The sequence below is a fragment of the Meles meles genome, chromosome 4 (assembly GCF_922984935.1).
Source record: "Meles meles chromosome 4, mMelMel3.1 paternal haplotype, whole genome shotgun sequence".
Taxonomy (NCBI): domain Eukaryota; kingdom Metazoa; phylum Chordata; class Mammalia; order Carnivora; family Mustelidae; genus Meles; species Meles meles.
Window position 1 is genome coordinate 59,544,448 of NC_060069.1, and position 25,865 is coordinate 59,570,312.

Sequence of the window (25,865 nt, forward strand, 5' to 3'; positions counted from 1 at the left end):
AATGGGGACTAGTATGACTTAATAGTTTTAGATAAAGACCTAAAAAAATCCTTTTAATTTTTTAATTTAGATTTTCTTTTTCTTGCTGAAATTAGGTTTCACTGAAAATGAAAAACAAATGGAATATGGAAAATAACCAAATGTACAAAGTTTTACTACAAATTCACTAGTAATTTTACATAATTATACTCAAGTAACGACACCAACAAATGTTCACATTATTGAGAAAAAAGATTCAAATACCTTAAGAACTTTGAATTGTTTTGTATTTTCTCCAACTGATCTATTTCTTTGGATAATCTAGCAATTTCTTCTTCCAGATGTTTTTGTGTAATATCAACTTGTTGGCACAGGCGAGCAAAAGTGGTTGCCATTTCCCTTAAAATAAAAAAAGCTTTTTTTAAGCAGTCATGAAAAATTCATTCTTTTAAAATGAATGAAGCTTTAATTTAAAGCTTATACAGAAAGACTAAGTTTAAAATATACCTAAAACATAAGATATCAAAGAACACTGTGAAGAATGTTCTGAAGGAGGCTATGGCACTTGTAGCCGTAATTTCATCTGGTCTCAAGACAAATGCTCAACAGGCAGTATCGACCTCTAATGTACGGTTGTGAATATAAATAAGCTATAAAAAGGCAGAAGATGGGTGTATTTCTTCAGAAGCACAATAAGCCTTACTCGTCCCTTGCCTATAGAAGTAACAATTACTGAGCACAGGAAGAAAATTTCATATGCTTGTGACTTAGACAAAAAATACTTCAAATCATAGCAACATTGAACCAGGTTTCCATAACCAAAGGATTGTATTTAATTTTTGTGCCAGTTAATATGGTAGCTTTGGCAAACATGTTATTTTTGCAACTAGGAGCATGCCTAGTAGGTGTGTATACCTCTGGAATATGATTAACTGACTTTTCTCTGCATATTCATCTTCCTCATGGTTTTTTTTCCTCTCCATTTTCAACCCATCTCACCATATATCAATATTAAGACAAATAAGAATCTTTCATTATTTTCATATTTCATTAAATCGATATTTAGCGAGTATTTTTTAACAGTAATATATCGAGGCTGCCTCCATTAGGATGTAAAGTCTTTTAAGAAAGAGATCAAGTTATCTCTATTTCCTACAACCACTGTTACCATAGATATAGGCAGAGTTAGTTAGCACATGGTAGGCAATTAACAATTGATGATTAAATGAATTAAAAGCTTCATTTTTTGGAAAAGCTTTGTTTTTACATATGTAACCTCAGCTGATTTCTTCCGGAGGTCTAGGTACCTTCATTAGAGAAAAGATCTTCCTTAATATAAATAAAATGAACACTCTCGTATAAGACAAGAGCTCAGTAAATATTTGGCAAATATCCTCCAGTCTGTGCCCTCATTGTTTCTATTCTCTGCAACTCTGTGTTAGTACAGGCTTTGAGCTTGTGTTTGAAAGTTTAATCTCCCTTTAACTCTGGTCTCCTCAGCCTAAACCATTCAATACACCACACCACTGCAGTTATTTTTATAGAACTAAATGTCAGTGACATCAACTTCCAGGACTTCCAAATACCCACGCTCCTGTCCTAGTATTAGATTTATATTCGAATGTACCCCCCTCAAATACACATCTCCACACTCAAATTTCTCATGTTTCTGAACACATTTCTTTCCTCACTTACTTTCTTTTGGTTTGGGGTGTTTCCCTCTGCCTACCTCTTCCTATTCCACACATTCAAACCTTGTTAGGCTACTCTTCCTTGCGGGAAATCTTTTCTTTTTTTTTTTTTTTAAGATTTTATGTATTTATTTGACAGAGAGAGATCACAAGTAGGCAAAGAGGCAGACAGAAGCGGGGGGGGGGGGAAGCAGGCTCCCCGCTGAGTAGAGAGCCCGATGTGGGGCTCAATCCCAGGACCCCGAGATCCTGACCTGAGCTGAAGACAGAGGCTCTAACCCACTGGGCCACCCAGGTGCCCCGGGAAATCTTTTTTGACCCTCTACCCTTCATGATTTAAGATTCTAGAGCCTCATGTTATGAGGCTTACTTACCACTTACGTTACTTATCACTTTTCAACTTTTATTGTAATTATGTTATTTCTCCCATTAAATCACAATTCTCTTCAGCTCAGAAAACAGTTTAATTTAGCTCTCAGCAGCATCCAAATACAGACTATTATGCATTGACTTAATTGCAGTTCTATATATTAGATCAATGAAACAAATTTTAAGATATATAAAAGAAACTAGTGGACCCAGTATAATAAAACGCTCTTTAGGGGCGTCTGAGTGGCTCAGTGGGTTAAAGCCTCTGCCTTTGGCTCAGGTCATGATCCCAGGGTCCTGGGATCGAGTCCTTAATCGGGCTCTTTGCTCAGTGGGCAGCCTGCTTCCCTTCCTCTCTCTGCCTGCCTCTCTGCCTACTTGTGATCTCTGTCTGTCAAATAAATAAAAATCTTAAAATAAAAAATAAAATTCTCGGGCGCCTGGGTGGCTCAGTGGGTTGGGCCGCTGCCTTCGGCTCGGGTCATGATCTCAGGGTCCTGGGATCGAGTCCCGCGTCGGGCTCTCTGCTCGGCGGGGAGCCTGCTTCCCTCTCTCTGCCTGCCTCTCTATCTACTTGTGATCTCTGTCTGTCAAATGGATGGATAAAGTCTTTGAAAAAAAAAAAAATAAATAAAATTCTCTTCAGTTCTAAAAGAATTATGCCTTTAAACTTGTAAATGCAGTGGGGCACCGGAGTGCACCTGAGGGCTCAGTTGATTAAGCATCTGCCTTTGGCTCATGTCATGATCCCAGGGTCCTGGGATTGAGTCCCACATTAGGCTCTCTGCTCAGTGGGGAGTCTGCTTTTCCCTCTTCCTCTGCCCCTACCCATGCTCCTGCTTATTCTCTCTTAACAAACAAAAAATCTTAGACTTGTAAATCTGGGCTGTGACAGTAAAAATACATTACACTTGCCATCATGCTTTTTGTGTGTGTGTGTGTGTGTGTGTGTGGCATTTGGTTGCCAGATTATTTTTTTCATTTTTTGAAGATTCTATGTTTGACAGAGAGAGGGAGTACACAAGCAGGGGGAAGGGGCAGAGGCAGAGGGAGAAGCAGGCTCCCACCTGAGCAGGGAGCCCAATGCAGGGCCTGATCCCAGAACACTGGGATCATGATCCCAGCCAACGGCAGATGCTTAACCAACTGAGCCACCCAGCCTCCCCTTTTCTCACCTTTATTAAGATATAATTTACATACTGTAAAATCTGCTCAAAATATACAATTCAATTTTTAGTATATTCACAGAGTTGTGTGACCATGACCAAAATAAAATTTTAGAACCTTTTATCACTACCGCCCCACAAAAACATCTCAGATACATTACGAGTCATTACCCTTTGCCCCTCTCCTAACCCTTGGCAAATAATAATATGCTTTCTGTCTCTATCCATTTGCCTACTCTAGACATTTAATATAAATAGGACCATACCTTATGTGGTCTTTTGTGATTGGCTTCTTTCACTTAGTATGTTGTCAAAATTCATCTTGTCTTGGGCGCCTGGGTGACTCAGTCGGTTAAATGTCTGCCTTCGGCTCAAGTCATGATCGCAGGGTACCAGGATCAAGCCCTGAGTGCCATCATGAATTTTTGAGCCTGTGTGATACCCTTGTTTTTTCCACCTTGGTGGTGATTACAAACTCTGTTTATACTGTGATAATTCTTTTGAGCTATACTCTTGTTTATGCATTTTTTTATACATGTCATACATCAGTAATGCTTTAAGAAAAAAAAAAGACATCTTTCAACTTACTGTTGTACTTGATGGCTACAGTTTGCACTGGTGAAGCTAACAATCATCTGCAGTTTTTCAGTTGCATAGTTCACAAACTGCTGTTTAAAGGCTCTCTCCTTGGCACGTGTGGTCCAGGTCAGCCTCTCATAAAGATACAAAGCTCCATACATACTTAATGAAACAGATATGAGTTTCCACCCTACAGTTTTCCAAATCTGTAGGATAAATTCACAGGTTATTTTAAGAAAGAATATCACCACTAGGGAGATTGTACATTAAGGCATTTTAATAAACTCATCAGCCCCCTACGTATCTTTGACTCAAATCCATATTTTTAAAAAAATGTATATTCCTTCTGTGAGAAAATCTGAAGCTACTGGAAATCAATCCAGATGATAAAGGAGCTATACATAAATACCAGGCAAAAACTTTTATAACCTGCCAGACATTTGCTAAGTTGATATATCTCAAGAAGACATGTGAATTTTTTTTTAGGTCAGAGATTTTATTTTATTTATTTTTAAAGATTTTATTTATTTATTTGACAAACAGAGATCCCAAGTAGGCAGAGAGGCAGGCAGAGAGAGAGGAGGAAGCAGGATCCCCGCTGAGCAGAGAGCCCAATGCGGTACTGGATCCCAGGACCCTGGGATCATGACCTGAGTGGAAGGCAGAGGCTTTAACCCACTGAGCCACCCAGGCGCCCCAGGTCAGAGATTTTAAAAACCAAAAGAAAACTATGTTGTTAATGATGTGAAAAAAATTTTAACAGTTAAAAAGAACTACAACTAAAAAATAATCTTGAATACTTTAAGGCAGATCCCTCTGGTATTCAGAGAAGGCTACATAAGGGACCTGAATCATTCTTGTTACTCCAAATTATAAATATCATTTCTTTATGTGCTATGAAGTGAAAATAGGAAGCATTGTTTTAAGGACTAGCTAGTTGGTGGTTATTTTTTTTTTCCTAAAGAGGCATTTGTTAAAAATGTATACTGTGGTAATCATTTTGCAATATATATACATCAAATCATTATCTTGTATGCCTAGAATACCATGTTATGTCAACTACACCTCAATTTAAAAATAAATAAGTCTGTATTTTTAAAAACTTAAGATTAGACCTGTGAAACTCATCTTTATTCACTAATTTTAGCCAACAACTTTTCATGTCATTTTACAGATTATCCTGGAAATAAAAGTAAATATACCTTTCTTTTCGTGTCTAGCAGACAGCTTTGCAAAAACTCCAATTTTAATTATACTAAAAAGAACTTCTTACCACTCCTCCAACAACTATGATGCCCATAGAAGTTCTAGATGTGAGAGAAGCTAATCCTGTTATTAAGGTGACCATGAGTTCTTCCTGTGATGCACTGTCTGGAGTTGCTGGATTGGTTGGAGCAGTGGGAGTAGAGGCTAAAGATCTGGGAAGCTGATAAGGTTGGGGGAAAAGGATTATTATAATTAAACAACTGCAAATGTTACATTTATAAAGTTCTATTTTATTTCTTGTATAATTACAGTAGTACATCTATAAAAAGAATGAGTCAAATGATGAGTTTAGCGTAAATATATGAAGAAAATAAAAAGTCTCAAAATTATTTTCTATGACCAATACTGAATTTTTATGATTCTACCTGTAACAGTAGGTCCTCAACTCTCAAGTGGAATTAAAACTGTATTTTAACATTCTCACACCAAAGACACAACCTTAGAAAAAAATTTTTTTAATTACTTAAAAATTAAAATCTTCTACACTTCAAAATACACTATACGAAAATTAAAAGACAAGCCACAGGCCAGAAAAACATACTCTGAAATCATGTATCTGACAAAGGACTTGCATCTAGAGAATATATAAAGAAATTCTACAAGAAGAAGCCAAATAATCCAATTAAAAAATGGGTAAATTATCTGAATAGACATTTCACAAGATACACAAATGGCCAATACAAGCACATGAAAGATGTTCAAAATCATTAGTCATTAGGGAAACACAAACTGAAACTACATGAGATACCCCTTCACATCCACTAATAAAAAAGACAGACAATAACAAGTCTTGATGGAATGTTGAGAAACAGAACCTTAATATATTGCTGGTGGGAATGTAAAATGGTGTAGCTGCTTTGGAAAACAGTTTGGCAGTTCCTCAGAAAGTTAAACATGGAGTTACCGCATGGCCCAGCAATTTCATTACTAGGTATATACTCAAGAGAAATGAAAACAGATGCCCACATAAAAATAGTACATGAGTGTTCATAGTAGCATCATTCATAAATGCCAAAAAAGTACAAACAACTTCAGTGCCCATCAACTGAATAAAATATGTGATAATCTATAATGGAATATTATTCACCTATAAAAAATGGAGTACTGGTATATGCTACAACATTCATGTACCATCATGATGAACCTTGACAATACTCTGCTAAGTGAAAGACGCCCCAGGGACAGAAGGGCACATTTTTTATTATTCCGTTTATAGGAAATGTCCAGAAAGGGAAAAATATGACAGTTACAGAAAGCTAACTAGCAATAGGGCTGGAGGTGAGAATGATCACCTGCAAATGGGCACAAGGGTACCATTTTGGTGTGCTAAGTTCTAAAACTGGATTGTGGTGATGGTTTTAAAACTCCACCGATTTTCTGAAAAAGTACTGAATTGATAAATTCAAAAGTTTTTTTTTCTAAATGGTTGCATTTACTCTAATTGAAGTCAAAACTTCAATTTTATTTGAAAACAAAAACTTCTAAGGAAAAAACTGTTCCAAAAATGAATGTGAAACAACTACAACAGTACTGAATGAAAACGCTGGAACTGCCTTTCCCTTTGTGCAGTGTAACTAATTCAGAAATGGCTCTATGTGATTGGTATTAGCTCATAACTATGCAAACTGGACACAACTAGTTGTATTAGAGAAATCACATAAGCAAAGTAGAAATATTTTTTAAAAAATAGCAAGAATCTCAGCTGGTAGAATCAAAGATAAATAACTGTGTAGTAGAGCAACAACAAAATCAAAAGCTTACTCAAAAAGAAAAAGATACCTGGAAGATGGGTTCTGATAATCCTAGCAACACCCTCTGAGCATTCACTGGGCCCAAGAAACGATGGACAAGGGAAGACCAGCCCAGGGAAAAACGAAATACAATATCCTCTTGAAAATCTGAACATAACTTGTGGCAATTTAGGTCATAGCTGAGATCAAATTTCTTGCAAGGAATCAGTGTATGTAGTTTATTCTGTATACCAGTTGGAAGTAATGGCTTCAAATTTTCTAGATAAAACAAAATTACGGTAGTTAAGAAACAAGAGTAAATAATGTTTTACATTTTATAAAACACCTCAAGGAAACTAAGTCCTTTCCCAATGAAATAAATCAACTACACATGAACTTATAGACATAAACATTACCAATAATTTCTTGCTGGGACTGAAGCATTGAAGCATTGACTTCACTGGTACACCGATCCGCCAAATTTCTTCCCATACCATCTTCTATGTGCTTATTTAACTCCTGTTAACATGGTACATGTGCCCATTATTTTTTCTCTAGAACATGTACAGATTTTGCAAAAACTTAAGTATAGTAAACGATCTTATTTTAAGAGGATGTTTTTGGGTACTATATATAAGATAGTTTACATTTATTACAAGAGTGCACAGGAGATAGAAAAGTTCAATCATGTACTGATTGCCAGGAAGACATTAAAATGGCTAATCCACTAAATAAAAATGTAGAATAAGGTGAGGAAACTGAGTAACTTTTAACAGTAATTTAACTTACATTTTTATATACTTTCAATACACTTGGAGTAGGATGAAACTCAGAACAAAATTCATCAACTAAAATGGAGAGTCGACAAATTTCATCTGTCATTGCACAGGAAACCTGAAAATATGAAGTTAAAAAAAAATTAACCAAGATTATCAACTAGTCAATCAAATTGTAAAAAACTTAATAAAATGTGCCTTTAGGGTAACGGTGATAACATTTTTAGGATTATCAAAAATATTTTCATTTCCAGAAATTTATTTTATTTAAAGATTTTATTTTTAAGTAATCCTACACCCAATGTGGGGCTTGAACTCATAATCCCAAGATCAAGAGTGGCACGCTCTACTGACTAAGCCAGTCTCTCCATTCCCAGAAATTATAGTCAAAGTCACCAACTCACCTTGTTTGCCACCTCTTCTGTAACTGCCCTGATTTTTTTCTTAACATCCAGTGTTAAAAGATTCATCTGGTTTCGGATAAAGTCCAGTCTATCAATTTGATCTTCCCTCTCTTCCATTGAATAAACCCTATTGTAGTAGGTAGAATAATTAATTCTCAGGAAATACTAAAGTCCCAAGGCAATTAAGCTAGGGCATTCACTTAGGTAATGAACCATCTGCTAGCATGATACAGTGGCAAAAAACAAAACAAAATAAAACAACACATTTCACATCTAAAATGATTCAAATAATGTTTCATTTACAAAGTATTTTCTAGAGGGTCGAATATAAACTACTTTGTCTGTCTGTGCATGTGGCATCCAAATCCCAAAGAATAAGGACTCTCCAAACACAAGATACGAACAGTCACAATAAAAATAATGACTTCATTTAATAAACAGGGTCAGCAAATGGCATCCTGAAAGCCAAATCCAGCCAGCTGCTAGTTTGTGCCATGCCATGACCATTCATATGCCTCATATGCCTATCATCTGTATGGCTACCTTTGCCCTAATACTGCAGAATGGACTAGTTGCCAAAGAGAAAGTACAACTCACAAAGCCTAAAATATCTACTATCTAGCTTTTATAGAAAATTTGTCAACCACTGTAGGATATAGGAAAACAAAGACCTGAGAATTTTTAAAATTATCTTCAGCTAAGAGAGTTCCCAAGACATGATTATATAAACCATTCTCAAATCACATCTTCTTTGTGCTGTGTTTAGTTCAATGTCCTGTATTTTTAAAATCAGTAATATTAAGGTCAACTGGTAGACCAAATACTCACTCTGGCTACTATGATAAAACAACTGAGCTGAAAGAGGCATAAATGACAAAATAATCCCATACAGAAACAGTGCACGGGGCCCGAGATCACTCTTGAGTTCTCACTCTTCTATTTCATTTATTAGAAATTCTCTAATTTTGTATATGATGCATTCCAGAAGTGTCATAACTAGGCAATAGATTTAGGTATATTTGTTCCCAGTAAGATCAGATGCATTTAAAATTCCCAATTTAATGTCCTCTTAATCTCTGATGCTTTGTATCTTTCCCTTGATTGGCTTAAGCCCACTAACTGCTCAATTAAGGTTTAACATCCCCTATCACATCTAATACCTGTATCACATCTAATAACCTCAGCTTTGTTTCAAGTGTACCAAGTTTGTGAGAACTAGCCTTTTCCTCAGTGTTAGCAATTTCATGAATTTACTTTCATCTTTATAACGTCATAAATGGAGTAACAGTGCAGTACAATGACATATAGGGTAGTGATTACCAAACTGACCTTCTGGCTGGCAGGTAATATCGCCTTGTTTACCAGTTGATAAAAAACCACAACTGGCATCAAAGAGAGATTTCTAGGTATCAATGTATAAACATGAAAAATGGGTCATAGGTTGAATATAAAAAGAAGTCCACCTGCTTTTTGGATTTCTTCAAAAAATTCCACTTGTTCTTCCACTGCCTTAAAGATATTTTAAAACTATGAAGCACGTTAAAATCATAACTCTTGAGAATAATGGGTTCCGGGAAATGTAAATGATGTTAAGGTTGTAGAATAAATATTTACAATTTCAAATATTCACTTAAAACATGCAAGTAGGTTGCTGACTTAAGTGCTAAAGTATTTAAAATATAACAATTTAAAACCTTAGTCTAAGGAATTTATATTGACATGAACTGACATTTTTATTTTGCAATAAAATGAATTCATACCTTTTCTCTGCTGCTGCCACGTTTACTGAATCCATTATGTTTTTCACAGTATCTAGTATCTGTTTAGCTCTGATAGTGTGCTGTTCAAACTTTGTTTTCACTGCTGACTGCGAGATACACTCCTGCGAGGGCCCAAGCCATAACACATTACTGTAATTCCATCCCAACATTTTCAGGAATTTAAACACAAAAACTTGCTGTTTGCAATGATAATCAAAACGTAAGTAAGGGCAGAAAATAAATGCATGATAAAAAGAACTTAAAATAACAAAGGTTAAAAAACCTACAAGAAATCAAAAGTAAAAAGGGCATTAACAGCAAGTTCATATCTTTGTGTAATTTTACACAGTAATGTGCAATGGTTTTTTGACTATATTTTTTTAAAAAAATGAATAAGCAGGGTACTGTTGTCAATGTTAAAGTTTTCTCCATTAAAATTATTAATTTTATTGGGATTGCCTTTAATCTATTTCTAGTCTGTCTTGATTTTTCTCATGCTTACAATAGATAACCTAATGAAGTTCTTAACTGAGTTATGAATTAGAATTCCATATTTTAAGAAATGAGTTGAATGATAGAACATAGTTATTAGAAATTAGGACTTGTATTAAAACTTGAACTTGAAAAACAGTCTTTAGCAACAAGCAACCGAAATAATAATATTGTTTAAAAAATAGCTACAGCTATTTCAAAGATAATCCTGTTATTGTCCTTGCTCTATAGTTTGTGCAAACAGGTTCGAATGATGTCCTATCTCATTTGTTTCATCTTTAAGCTAATTGTAGCTCATAAACCATTCACAGCTGTACAAATCAGGTTTCTTGATCAGTGTTTTTTTTGTTTGTTTTTTGTTTTCAAATAGAATACGGTAGAATGCATCACATATAGTAATGGACACATTTATACTATAAAACTTGTTTCAATTTCAATACATCTGAATACTATTTGTTATCTAAAATATTTACTGTGAATTCATCATTGAAAGCTCACAAAATTATTATATTAAAACTCTTTCATTCTTACTTCATAGAAAGTTAAATTCTGCACTGACATAACATCTAAAAACAACTACAAGTGTTTACAGAAGAAGGTCATCTAGTCTTTGAACAATCGCTTGTCTGGATCACAGCAGCAATAACTACAATAGGTGTTTTGTAGGAAGTCACATTTATTCCCTGTGATGAATTTTTTTAAAAATTAGGAATATATGGGGCGCCTGGGTGGCTCAGTGGGTTGGGCCTCTGCCTTTCGCTCGGGTCATGATCCCCGCATCCTGGGATCGAGCCCCGCATCGGGCTCTCTGCTTGGCAGGGAGCCTGCTTCCTCCTCTCTCTCTCTCTCTCTCTCTCTCTCTATGCCTGCCTCTCTCCCTACTTGTGATCTCTATCTGTCAAATAAATAAATAAAATCTTAAAAAAAAAAATTAGGAATATACCCCAACTTTCCATGATTTCATCTTCTTGAACCTCTTTTTATTGTAACCAGTATAAATTGTGTTAACTATCCTTCACCACAATAAACAGCTTTCAAGCTTTAAAAAGTATTCACTTAATAAAGTATTTATCTTGAAATCACTAGTATGTTACATTCATTCAATACACTATTTATAACCTAGAGCCTTCACATCTCTAAAATGATTACCTATTCAATTCACTAAGATAGAAAAAACTTTTACAATTTCTTTTGCCATTTTAGCTGTCCTCTTTGGTACTATGAGGTATGAAATAAAAACAGATTCACTTCTTTAGCTATAGGACATTGAGGGTAATTCATTTACTTAACACTTTATAAAACCTTAACTTAAACCCATGACTTTCTTTCACTGGATAGCTTAACTTTTGTTCATGGTTAAACTTATTTATACATCACTCAACATCACTAATCCTGAAAAGATTAGTTGTAGGAAGTTATGGTATTCCCGTTCTGTATGTGCCTACACCAATAAGTGTACGCCAAACCTACGCCAAACCTACGCCAAACCACCAATAAGTACACAATATTAAACAGTTAAACTGCTTATTTTTAACAACCAAAACAAAGCTCTGATTTTCTTTAAATAACTGCATCTCATAAAATGAAAAATTAACCTCCATAAAAACAGTAAAAGCATAAAAATATTTTGAAAAGAAAAAAAGGTTAAAAGAAATCCTATATTCCTCGATGAAGCAGATCTAGATATCAGCAATGAAGACCTAAATTTATAGGTAACAGCACAGTATTAGAGCTAGACCAGAAAGAAAATATTTTCAAAAGTTATTAGGCAATATAAAAGTCATTCCTTGATTTTAAAAATATACAGTAATTCATGAATTAACAGAGAGACATAAACTACTTCTAGTTAATATAAATAACTAGTTAAAATAATAAACATAAACTCCTTCTAGTTTAGAAATGGGTATCCGACACGGATATTCCCACTGATCACAAAAATATCAAGTCAACCTGCAAAAGAAATACTCTATTCTGAGGTGTGAGAAATGTTAATTTAAATATGGGTTTTTAAAATTGCATTATTTCTCAGAACTCTCACTACACTAATAATAAGCTTATGAATCCCCATAGGGAACATACATAGTGAGCAGCAGCTTCCAGACTTTATCAGGAACTCTAATTTTCCAAGAAGGTTAAAATACTACACCAAACCATTTTAAATCCCAATCGTATCTCAGTTAAGATAGTTTTCTAACTTACTTTTTTTTGTTTTCTAACTTTCTAATAATATCTAAAGAAGCTAGCTGGTAGTTAATTACAGTCATAGATTTGTAGATATTAATACTTACATATAATTAAGACATAAAATGAGTTTGTCAAATCCTCTTAACAGACCCCAAACACCCAATAACATGCTATTCATCACTCCCAACTTACTTTTTTAAAGTTTTTTTTTTTTTTAATTAATTTATTTGAGACAGGCAGAGAGAATCACAAGTAGGCAAAGAGGCAGGCAGGCAGATAGGGGGAAGCAGGCTCCCTGCTGAGCAGACAGCCTGATGTGGGGCTCGATCCCAGGACCCTGAGACCACGAACTGAACAGAAGGCAGAGGCTTAACCCACTGAGCCACCCAGGCGCCCCTACTTTTAAAGATTTTAAATTGAAAGGGCAGTGCAAGAAAAAATACTATATAATATACCTTTCCCATCTATCTCCCTCTCCATATAGATGTATCTATATAGAGAGATATACATATATTTTTATAGATATTTTTTTCCTGTTGAACAATTTGATACTTCTTTGCAGACACCACAACTTCACTACTAAATATATTAATTAACATGTGTTTTTAGGAATGGGATCATTTTCCTATACAACCAAGAAACAATCACTGCATTCAACTGGGACAGTAAATACTATTAACCGAACACACAGTCCATTTTCAGATTTCACCAGTTGTCCCAGAATGTCCTTTACAACAAATTCACTGACATTTTAGAGTAGAATTATTTTATACCTGTTTTCCATCTTATAATCAAAACTATTAAGAACAGCTAATGGCCAAATATTTGAGCAAAGGTATTTAGATTTCTAAATTATCTTTAGAATATACACTTGTTCAAATACAGGTTTAAAATAATAAGAAACATGCTGACAGAATTAACATGGATTTTGATTGATTTTAATGGATTTAATTTTCAAGCCTTATTTTAACTTGATACTCCAAATGTTCCTATAATGTTTTGCTCCTTAAGAACCAAATGAGGGGCACCTGGGTGGCTCAGTGGGTTGAAGCCTCTGCCTTCGGCTCAGGTCATGATCCCAGCGTCCTGGGATCGAGCCCCGCATTGGGCTCTCTGCTCAGTGGAGAGCCTGCTTCCCTTCCTCTATCTCTCTGCCTACTTGTGATGTCTGTCTGTCAAATGAATAAATAAAATCTTTAAAAAAAAAAAAAAAAAAGAACCAAATGAAACCCAGAAAGTCTATGGCAAATATCAGACCACTAAAAATGGTAAACTTGGTACAATTTCTCTTTTCACAAAAATCATTTTCTAAGACTCCAAAAAAAGTGAATTCTAAAAACAAAGAGAAAATACATAATGACACATTCTGTGATCACAATACAAAGAAACCAAGAAATAAATAACCAAAAGTTGGATGAAAAGAATCAAAACATCTGATTCTTAGCAACTCCTGTATTGAACAGAAAATGCCAACAACTGTAATTAAAAACTATTAAAAACAATGAAAACTAAACTGGACACTGAAACCCAAAGTTACATCACAAATTCACAGCCCTAAATTCTTCCCTGAAGAAAAGAAGCAAAAGACAATTCCACTTAAAAAAAGTATAAAAAAAGCAGGAAAAACTATGTTTTAAAGATTAACATAGAATTTAATGAATGAAAACCAAAAACTGCTATTTATGAATAGAAAAATTAACCAAAAGCTGGGGCTAGGTCTTTGGAGGATAAAGCCGAGCAGTTAAACCACTGGGAAATCCAATTAAGGTTAGAATATATACATGTGGGGGCACCTGGGTGGCTCAGGTGTTGAGCATCTGCCTTTGGCTCAAGTCATGATCCCAGGGTCCTGTGATAGAGCCCCGCATCGGGCTCCCTGCTTGGCGGGAGGCCTGCTTCTCCCTCTCCCAGTACCCCCTGCTTGTGTTCCCTCTCTCACTGTGTCTCTGTCAAATACATAAATAAAAATCTTTAAAAAAAGGAAAAAAGAAAAAATAGAATATATACACATGTACATACATGTACGTATGTCTACAGAGATACGAGAAAAAATACAAAAGTTTTAAAAATGAACAATTTTATCCTACTAAATTATAAATTCTTAAAAATGCCGCAATTTATAGAAGTCTTAAATTATGAAAATTGATTTAAGAAGTAACTAATTTCACTCTGGAAAAAAAGCTGAAAAGAGTAATCATCAAAAAATGCTTTGGCCACCAAGACAAGACTTTTTGCCCATCTAGTTATTCCTTTAGGTAAGTTCAAATAATTTCTAGCTGATTCTTATATTAAATCTGTCATACTTTTAATTGAACAAACATTTCAAATTCTAAGGTCTGACATTCCCTATGACTTTATGTAAAGCTCTTGCACATGGTTTTTTCTATACATAATTTTTAGATTCCCAAATGAACTATTACAATAAAAAAACTGCCAAATTTCTTCTAAAAACATTAAAAACAGTAATTCCTAGGTCTGCTTGATTATTGTTCTCACTTGGGTAGCTTTGAATATATACGGATTGCTAGGTCCAACCCATGCCCCACTGGATCGTCCTCTGGGATAATTCAGGCAGTTCTCTAAAGCACCTCATGTGATTCTCATGATCAGCCAAGGTTTGGGAACCAGTGCTCTACAGCATAGCTTTTTATTCTTCTCATTCCCACTTCTTCAAGGAGATATTCTGTCTGGGTAGCAGGAACCAATATGAAAGAGGTTATAAATGCATACGAGAACAATATGATTTAGTAGAAGAAATCAGTGGCAAATATCTAATACACATAGAAGGAAAGAAAGGTCAATAAGTAAGACAAAGGGAGACAGAACAATAGATCCTCTCCCCAATATTTTCCCCATGGATGAAATAATTGAGAAAGGTGAGGAGAGCACTGAATCTTGTGAAAGAAAAAGGAAAGAATATAAACAATGGTCTTGGAGTGACTGGGAATTCATGCAATCTATGGTTTAGCTTGGGATGACATATGCTAACATCCCAGGAGCTCTGACTTTAGAGACATCTTACCAATATCTCCAATAGTGTGGACTTTCCTTCTTTACATACTCTGTCTTCATCTACTTAATAGTCTATCTCCAACTCACCAAATTAAAGATTGGGGATAGTGACCAAATGTTTAATTTAAAAAATTCTGCCAAGTACATTCAACATTCATGTCCTTACTATTAAAGCTATTACAACTTAAAGGAAGAATTACAAAAGAAGTTTTTCTTAGTTCTGAAGTCTTCATGTTCATTCATGGGTGAAAAGGGGATATGTAATCTAAACAGAGCTAGATTAAAAACAGCTAAATAAGAGCTTGAAAATTAACATCTAAAGAACTTTTTTCAGTTAAATGTAGGATGAATTTTAATGTCTCTGAATAAAATGCCTACACCAAAATATAAGAAAGTGTCCTTCCTTCCCAATGCTGCAAATACATTAGCTATTCGTGTGCCCAGTAGTTCCTACCAGATTCCCAAACTACAGAATACCCTATATCCTAATTATTTTTGTACACATTTGTTTAGGACGTTTGATATAAAATGTGGAGAACAAACAGGTAATGACACAGCTTAAAATGGAATAAACTTCTGTCAAATGACATTAACTACATTCTATATCTATCAACAGTATGGTACAAAAGAAAAACATGATCTTCACTTTGCTCCATTACCCATTCCAATAGCAATTACATTTATTTAATCTTGCCTCAAATTACTGAATAAAGAGAATTTCACTCATTGCACAACACATGCAAATTAGAAAAACAGTTTCCTGTTTGAATACAACCATATAAGAAAAAAATGAGAAATTACAATCTTTAATTCTCAATTCTTACAGATTTTGCAGGGGCTTCCTTTCTTCAAACTTGTTTCACTTGCTGTAACAGTAACTATACTCAGTGACAGCAAGCAAAGGTTATTTGACAAAGATAAATAGTGGAAACGGAGGATTATGATCATTCTCCAACCAATGATAGGGTTTTATATTAGTCAATACATACACAAAATTCCTACCTCGAAGATTTGTTCGAAATTCTGAAACTCCTGTAATCTTGCCTGGAATCCTTCAGCAAGCGCCCCACCTGTAATATTTAGGTGAAAAGTTTAAAACCTAGGATATAGCAAAGTAAGATTTATAGTATGTTATTTCTACAACTATTCTTGTATTTCAAAAGACAATCTATATTAATACATACCACCTTCTGGCATTCCCTGTGCTTTGTGCTTTCTAGCACTAAGAACTTCCTTTGCAGAAACAAAGAAAATACGATTCTGTGCCTCTAAAGGATCCACAACCTTAAGCTCCTCCACCAAGAAATGCAGACATCTTTCCATGTGCTGTCTGCGTACCTAGAGAAAACACAGTACCAAAATAATTTTAATAATTAAACAAATGTGACTGACTGCTATAGGCCTTTACTAAACTCCATTTATAGTGATATTATTGTGGTATCACCCATATACTTAACAAATCCAAAAATTCTAGTAAATGAAGTTTGATACTTGCTGACAGAATACTTTCTCTTAGAGTAATGATGCTTCTTTGACCATTTAAAATTCTGATGGACCACCAAATACCATGACGCCATTTCCCAACATAGTACTGACAAATACTAATATTTACTGCCATGGGAAAATGTTCTTATTTCTGTATTATTGACATACATGGCTATACTACAAAAAAGAAATATGTATATACATATTAGTGAAAATTAATAGGTGGCATGAAGGCAACAACCACAAAGCAGGTGGGGCATTTTTATTTCTTCCTTATGCTTGTTTTCCAAATTTTCTTACAATGAAGCTATTAATATCTTTGATATCAGAAAATAAATGCTACAAATAATTTGCTACAATGAAGCTATTTTTATTGCAAAATCAGAACATAGTCTATTTTTCTTTCAGTGATTGTTTTTTAAAGATTTTATTTATTTATATGAGAGAGAGAGAGCGTGGTGGGAGGGTCAGAGGGAGAAGCAGACTCCCTGCTGAGCAGGGAGCTCCATGGGGGACATGGCCTGAGCTTCAGGCAGTCGCTTAACCAAGTGAGCTACCCACGCATCCCAAATAGTCTATCTTTCTTAAAACACTGAGAATTAAATTTGGGGAGAACGCATTAGCTAGGAATTAGGTTGCAATGTTAGGTTTAAGATTAGCACTTAGGAATTAAAATTAGGATTAAGAGGGGTGCCTGGCTGGTTCAGTCAGTACAGTATGTGACTTGATCTTGGGGTTGTGAGTTTGAGCCCCATGTGGGGTACAGAGATTACTTAGAACTTTAACAAAAATTAAAAATTAAAGAAAAAATAAGACTAAAACTAGTTAGGGTATAGTACTAGCCTCTAGCATTGTGCCTATGATAAGGGATCTAAGCTAAGTAAGAATGGGAAAAAACAATCTGTGGATGATATTTCCTAAATGTCTGATGATTAAATGAGACCCAATTTGCAAAAGTATAACCACGAGTTAATAATAACAGGATATATAAAGCTTCATATTAAACAAAATTATAATTCTGGGGGTAGGGTAAAGAATGAAAACACATAATCAAACATGTAAACAGTGAAGGGATTTTGTAAATTTTAATTTTTTTGTACGTAAACACAAATCATGATTAAAATCAGAAAAAGAAATTATCAGGCAAATTAAATACTATTTATAGACCACAGACCAAATTCCAGATACCTATTCTTTTTAAAAAGAAGTTTCTAGGGACACCTGGGTGGCTCAGTCGGTTAAGCATCTGCTTTCGGCTCAGGTTATGTTCCCAGAGTCCTGGGATGGGGTCCCATATTGGACTTCTTGCTCTGCAGGGAACCTGCTCTCCCTCTGCCTGCCACTCCTGCTGCTTGTGCTTACTCTCTCCCTCTGACAAATAAATACAATCTTAAAAAAAAAAAAAAAGTTTCTAAAACCACCAGCATGACTAAAATTTAAAACAACAAAAAAATACAACTGTTGGTAAGGATATATAAATCACTTGGAACTCTCAATCTGCTTGGGAGTATAGACTGGTAAAAGCATTTTAGAAAACTCTGGGGCTGTGTTTACTGAAACAGCATATTCTCTACCTATAATCCAACAATTCTACTCCTAGATATATACTCACAGATTACTGATCTCTGCAGTACTGACATTTTGAGCCAGATAAATTTTTGGTTGGGAGAGTTGTTCTGTTACGGGACTTTTAACAGCTCTTAGCCTCTACCCAACAGATGCCAGTAGCACACTCCCAGAGCGGTGGCAATCAAAAATATCTTCAGACATGGCCCAATATTCCCTGGAGATCAAAACTGCCCAACCCCTCAGACTGAGAAGCACTGGAATATACTCAACAGAAATATATACCTATGTGCACCAAAGACACACATGTAAGAATACGTAGAGCAGCACTACTCATAACAGCTAAATATAGGAAGTTTACCCAAATGCCCATCACTAGCAGAATGAATAAATCAAATGTAGATATTCAAAGGCTGAAATACTATACAGTAATGACACTGCACTTCAACTATGCACAAGAGTATGGATGCAATCACAAATGTAATGTTAAGCAGAAGAAACCTGACACAAAGCAGATACTACATGATTATATAAAGTTGAACAACCAGAAAACTAATCAAGGATGTCAAAAGTCATGTAAGTGCTCATTCTTATGAGAGAGGACAGAGACTGGAGGGGAGTGCTGGCAATGTTCTGCTTCTTGAGCTGAATCCTGACACAGATGTGTTCAATTTGTAAAATTCACTGAACTGGACACTTAGGATCTACACACTTTTTTGTTATGTTATACTTCAAAAAAAACTACAACAAAACAAAGTTTCATTATCTAAAATGATTAGATAGTACACTTCTGTAACAATTTTCCTCCAAAGTAGTTTAATATTCTGGTCTCTATCACTAAGTCTTTTCTCAAGTAAAAGAACAGTTATGTAAAAAAAAAAAAAAAAGAAAAAAAAAAGAACAGCTACGTAGGATGTTCTATAATGTATACTGTTTTATCAGATAACAATGTACATGACTACAGCTCATAACCTAAAAGAAAAAATAACTTACATCTTCCATATATTCTGGCTCTGACGCAGAGGCATCCCAACGATTATTCAAAATGAAAATATTAGGCTTGGAAAGTCGTTCATTTACCTTGTGAAAAAACTGCTTTTCCTAAAAAAACATCAAATACCCAAGATAAGTTTACTTTTAACAGCTATTTTATATTTACATTTATAGTTGACGTTCTTCTAATCTTAAAGTTTGAACTATTAAGACAACAGTGGATTCATACCCACCGATAAAGGATCCCAAATCACTGACCATGTTATAGCAGCCTGGTCCATGTGATATAAATCAGGTTATACAAAAGCTAGTACTAGTGGCAAATCAGAGGTCTTGCTGGTAACACCTAGGTTATAATGGTGTTTGGCCATTTATATGCTTTTGAGGAATGACAATTTTTAAAAACCATACTACAGTTTTGGATATTAGATATCTATAAGTTCTGGAGTTTATCTGGGATGAGTATGGCTCTAGACAGTCTGGATAAATAATTTAATCTATTAAATCTGACAGCGGCGTATAATGGACACAGGTAAGCCAGAGCCCAGAGTACACACAAGTAAAGCTGGGAAGGGTTGACAAAACCAGAAGTATGAAAAGCCTTGCCTGCCAGATGTGGGGACTGGGGGGAGGGTGTGAGATGGGAGTGTTAAACTTTATTCAAAAGACTGAAATCATCACCCTGACAATCTGGTGCCCATTCCTTCTGAAACTGGCAAATAACCACAATCAATGTCAACACCACATACATATCACACCTTGCATTTCATTAAAGGTTCACTAGAAGCTAGAGCCATCAAACCCTAGATTCCCAATGGGAACACTCAAGAAGACCAGCATCAACTTTTCCGGTCCCATGGAAACACAAATTCCTCTGTTCACCCTTGATATTAGAGGTTCTTTTTAATCCATGATTTGGATTTCCCTCACTCTTCAGAAAAGACACTATCTCATTTCCTACCACTCAAACATAATAATATGATTAAACCTACCGTGTTCATTAGTGTTGATTCAGAGTTTGCTACCAAAACGAAGACATCAGCATCTAAGCAAAACTTATCAATCCAGCTATCCAGCTCTGTAGTGACATCTGTACCGGGACTAATGGGGATAAGATAATACTCTAGTTTATATTTTTTGAAAAAGAAAATTTGATTATAAAAGACATTTTATACAGCTTTTATAAATTGAACTCTAAAGGCCAGGATTTTCACCAGTTTTCAGCACAAAGCCTAAGAGATTTACTTTTTCCACCTATAAAAAAAAGCACTTGTGACAAGCTGAGTCTGTGTTTTATAAACTTCCATATCTATTCTGCTGACAAAGAACTCCCAGAGCCTATTCAACCGAAACTTAACAAATGCTTAAAAAAAAAAAAAACAAAAAGGTTGTTTCCTAAAAAGAAATAACCTTGGGCACCTGGGTGGCTCAGTCAGTTAAAGTCTGCCATCAGCCCAGGTCAGGATCCCAGGGTCCTGGGATGGAGCCCAAGTCACTGGATCCCTGCTCAGTGGGGAGCCTGCTTCTCCTTCTCCCTCTGCCCTCCCCCCTCTTTGTGCCGGGGGGGGGGGGGCACTCGCTCTAATAAATAAATCTTTAAGATAAAAACAAATAACCTTCTGATTTTTGACAAAGTAAGTAACATAGTCAATATTTTAATCTTTTAAATCCTTATGGTTTGGAAGGATGAAAAATAAGTGCTAAAACAACCCACCCCCCCCCCAAAATGGCTAATATATAACAAAATCAAAGGTGCAAGCAGCTATGTCCAGTACAGCTGAGAAAATATTTAAGTGCTCATGAGCATAAATAACAAAATACCCTCTGCTAAAACCCAAGTTTAATATACTATACTATAAAAATTATAATGCAACTATCTACACACTGTGACAATGTAGAAAGATGAAAGGTTGGGGTCATGGACATAGTCTGGTCATGAAATAAAGCAAAATTAAAAGCCCATCACCGGGGCGCCTGGGTGGCTCAGTGGGTTAAGCCGCTGCCTTCGGCTCGGGTCATGGTCCCAGGGTCCTGGGATCGAGCCCCACATTGGGCTCTCTGCTCAGCGGGAGCCTGCTTCCCTCTCTCTCTGCCTGCCTCTCTGCCTGCTTGTGATCTCTCTCTGTCAAATAAATAAAAAAATCTTAAAAAAAAAAAAAAAAAAAGCCCATCACCAAAACCAAAATGGTTTCCACACAACACTGAAATTTTAACCAAAGAAAACAAAAGAGCATACCAAAATTTTGAAAAATCATTTAACTACTTTTTTTAGTTAAGAGCATTGCTTAGCAGATGTACATTATCCATTTTACTTAGCACCAATGTAGTAAAAGAACATATAATAAATGAAGACTCATTAGAAGAGCTGAAACAAAATTCCAGAAGTATTCAATTAACTCCCGAACAATAAAAAATCTATGTAAACTGTCCATTAAGTTATTCTGGGAAACTTGGGCCTTAAGTCTAAATTTATTATGCCTGGGTAACTCAGTCAGTTAAGCGTTGGACTACTGATTTCAGCTCAGGTTGTGATCTCAGGGTGGTGACAGTCCTGCATCAGACTCCACGCTCAGTATGAAGTCTGCTCAGTATGAAGTCTGCTCAGTATGAAGTCTGCTCGAGATTCCCTCCCTTTGCCGCCCCCACCCCACACCCTATGCATGTGTTCTTTCAATTCTTAAAAAAAAAAAAAAAGAGGTATTACTAGTTAAAAAAATTTACCTAATCAGAGTTACCTACATAGTCATTTAGAATTAGACAACCTCTAAGCCCCAGCTATTTATCCAAACTATAAGGTAGAGGGGGAAGAAAAGTGGCTATCCTTTAAATTTCGTCTAATAGAATTAGACAAAGAAACTGGCACTTTATGTAACCAGTAAAAAACATAAACCAACACCTTTTCTGTTTCTTAACAATCTAACAAGTGAAAACAAAGCAGCAACTAAACATTTAAATTTTTATGTATTATACTTTAAAACAAGCAATACTATTCTATCAAATAAACTTTTACAAGGAGAAAACGCAATTCATATGTAATTTTACCTGTCCACTAAAACCAGGTCATCTCTCAAGAGGGCACATTTTGCCTTTGGCCAAAATACATGTACAAGACAGCCAGCTTTCAAGTCTTTGTCCATATGAAGGGCATGAGCCAGCTGATTAACTGTCTAAAGTGGAAGGGAAAGAAATAAACAAAACTCTGCTTGTAATAAAACTCAATAAAAATGAAAAACACTATGATCTGGTACATTTATTTTTGCAAAACATATACAAAAAGCCAAACTTTAAATAACTGGAAATAAAACTATCTCAGCAATCTTGAGAAACTAAGTTTTAGAATTACCAAGTGGGGGAAAAAAGATACTCTTAAAAACAGTTTACTCGGGGCGCCTGGGTGGCTCAGTGGTTTAGGCCGCTGCCTTCGGCTCAGGTCATGATCTCAGGGTCCTGGGATCGAGTCCCGCATTGGGCTCTCTGCTCGGCAGGGAGCTTGCTTCCCTCTCACTCTCTCTGCCTGCCTCTCTGCCTACTTGTGATCTCTCTCTGTCAAATAAATAAATAAAATCTTTAAAAAAAAAAAACAAAAAACACAGTTTACTCATCCACTCTGCAAAAGTAATCAGAACTAGTAACATTTTAAATGCCTAATAAGTGAACTCTGGCAATGGAACGCTATGTAATACCTGATATTGATACTGTATGTATGGAAACAAATTTACAATACATTAAGAGAAAATAAAGGCAAGTCAAAAAAAATAGCACAGAAGAAACCACTTTGTTTACAAAATACAAAGAAACACATTTAACTCTACACCATAAGAAGAGTTTCCACTGGCTTTAGGAAACGTGAGTTTTGGAGTTTCTTTTTGCCATTTGTATTTTCTGTCTCTTCTAAAATGCACTGCTCAGTAGTTAAGGGGTGAAAATAGAAGAAACATTACTAAAATAGGTTTAAAAAACACCAGAGAAATAAGACCAAAACAATACAAGAGAAGCTCAAGACATATTCTTTTAATAAAGGATTTTTCTCAGCAGGCAGTTATTTGCTCACATAAACCTGCCTGACATCAATGACTATGCCTTCTCTTTCCATTTGAATTCACTAAAATATTTCTATTTCTCAAGATGATTTCTGACATATGCTAATTTATTAATGTGTTACTTTAATATCATTCATGTATGTGTTAAACATACAATACAAAGAGCTTAATATAAAATTAATATTCAAGGAAAGGACACCAGCACACATACAAATGAAATGTAGAGGTATCAATTTTTAAAGAGAAACATCTATTTTCAAATGGGCACAACAGTCCTGATTACAGCTGAGGTGAATCTCCATAGTGACAATGTTAGCTAGGTTTTATTTTTGCTTGCTTTCATAAACTTTTTGGCTGAATTATAAACTTGTACTAAAATCTTGATGCCTGGTCTGTAAAATTAAGATAATAAAAGCACCTATCTGACAGAGCTATGGTGAGGTTTGAGTTACTGCAGGTACTTAGAATATTGCCTGGTACTTAGTAAGTGTACAGTGAAATATTAGCTGTTACTATTGCATTTCTTTTACTAAATAAACTACTACAGCATGAGACTCAAAGTCTATACCTTAAAGCAGGTCTCAACTTGAGGTAAACAAATTTAAATTCTGGACTACAGGAGAGGAGCAAAAGGACATGAAGGAAGTGGACTGGAAGTAGAGAGCACAGACCAAGAAAGAGGAGATGATTATTTTAAAATATCATAGTACATTTTACTGAGGATCTAAAGCCACCAGTAGTTTGAATTTGGATTTGGTAAAAATCCTGATTAAGAAGTGATTCCTTCATTTGGATGGGTTAAAAGTTTGAAAATATTTTCATAAACATCACCTCCTTTATTCCCCATAGCTAATCTGAAAGGTATTATGCAGATTGAGTTACCTGAGCTAAATCAAACAGTAAACTCACAGGACAATAACTACACCAGTTAATTCAACTTAGTTTTGCAAAAACTAATATGTGATGGATTTTAAACACTGAACTTCTGCATTTGTGGGAGAGATCTTAAGACTTAAGAGAAAGTGATAATATTGAGAAACACTTTCTTCCCCTCTTTTGGCTGAAGGAACCTAGTGGCACTGGGTTCCTTAAGAAATTTATGAAAAGGGCGTCTGGGTAGCTCAGTGGGTTAAGCCTCTGCCTTCGGCTAAGGTCATGATCTCAGGGTCCTGCGATCGAGCCCCACATCGGGCTCTCTGCTCAGGGGGGGAGCCTGCTTCCCCCTCTCTCTCTGCCTGCCTCTCTGCTTACTTATGATCTCTCACTCTCTCTGTGTCAAATAAATAAATAAAATCTTAAAAAAAAAAAGAAATTTATGAAAGGTAGGGGATTGCCATTGGCCCTTATCTGAAAAAACTATTAAATCTATTCATGAATGTTCTTACTAAGTACTCCAAAGATAAAATAGATTCTAAAGGCACAGACATGCATCAAAAACATTCCAGAGCCCCATTTTTTTAAACAAAGTTTTCTTTCAAAAGATGAAATTAGATTTGAGAGTAAATAGCAACAATAAACTTCAGTAATGCTGTTTTCACTGGAAACATTATTTTTAAAATGTAACAAACTTTTAACTCTAATTTATTTTAAGGACAAGTTTTATTCTTCTAATAAGATATTCTTCTAATATGGTATGCTTTAAGATCTATTCTTCTAATGATTTAGCTCTGAAGCAAAAAAAAAAAAAAATTAAAGAATTCAAAATATCAGTGATGGCTTTAAAGCTAAATAGAAATATTAATAGTTCTTTTATGTCCAGCAATGTAGACATTTTACAAATTCAAAAAAAAAAAGTTAAGGACATTATTTCAGATACATTATGCTGCTAATAATATTATACCTTCACACTCTTTTTTTCATCTGATCCTTCTGTCATAAGATAGGCTTTATCTCCATCAGTTCCTTCAACACTCAAGAAGCAGTTGGTTGTATGGCCAATCCCACTAGGGAGGACTTTATCCCATAACATTGCATTGATAACAGAGCTCTTCCCACTGCTTGTCCTGAAGAATGATATATAAAATCATGAAAATAAAACGTTAACGGTAAAAACTTTATTCTTTCACTGCGTCTAAGGCCAACCTTTTTAGGATTCAAACTTTGATGAAATTTCATCAGATTGCATTTTTTACAAAATTGCCAACCTGATTTACACAAATATCAGGAATGTACATATCAGAAAAATAGAAGAACACAAATCCCACCTTTCTCATATATCTATCCTTGCCTTTTTATCTTGTGACAATTTGACATCACAATCACAAATTCGTCCCATCACAAACTGTGGTGTGAAGTCTCCATCTCTGTAAATCTGGGCTGGATCTTTTTCACTTCCAAAGATATTACCTATCTCTCCTTCTCAAATAGGACAAC

General features: G+C 35.2%; 1 protein-coding gene across 2 annotated transcripts in view; it reads right to left on the minus strand.

Annotated features, from left to right (window-relative positions):
- The window catches only part of MFN1 (mitofusin 1), a 36,015-nt gene that overhangs the window by 6,196 nt on the left and 3,954 nt on the right, over positions 1 to 25,865 (minus strand). For both annotated transcript variants that reach the window (XM_046001417.1, XM_046001415.1), the window contains exons 4-17: positions 25,333 to 25,495; positions 22,495 to 22,619; positions 20,445 to 20,553; positions 19,453 to 19,560; positions 16,593 to 16,746; positions 16,411 to 16,478; positions 9,721 to 9,842; positions 7,961 to 8,087; positions 7,570 to 7,674; positions 7,197 to 7,299; positions 6,830 to 7,059; positions 5,058 to 5,210; positions 3,794 to 3,990; positions 244 to 378 (exon numbers count right to left, since the gene is read on the minus strand). In XM_046001417.1, the coding sequence (XP_045857373.1) occupies positions 244 to 378; positions 3,794 to 3,990; positions 5,058 to 5,210; positions 6,830 to 7,059; positions 7,197 to 7,299; positions 7,570 to 7,674; positions 7,961 to 8,087; positions 9,721 to 9,842; positions 16,411 to 16,478; positions 16,593 to 16,746; positions 19,453 to 19,560; positions 20,445 to 20,553; positions 22,495 to 22,619; positions 25,333 to 25,495 (1,899 nt within the window). The remainder of the gene's footprint in view (positions 1 to 243; positions 379 to 3,793; positions 3,991 to 5,057; positions 5,211 to 6,829; positions 7,060 to 7,196; positions 7,300 to 7,569; positions 7,675 to 7,960; positions 8,088 to 9,720; positions 9,843 to 16,410; positions 16,479 to 16,592; positions 16,747 to 19,452; positions 19,561 to 20,444; positions 20,554 to 22,494; positions 22,620 to 25,332; positions 25,496 to 25,865) is intronic.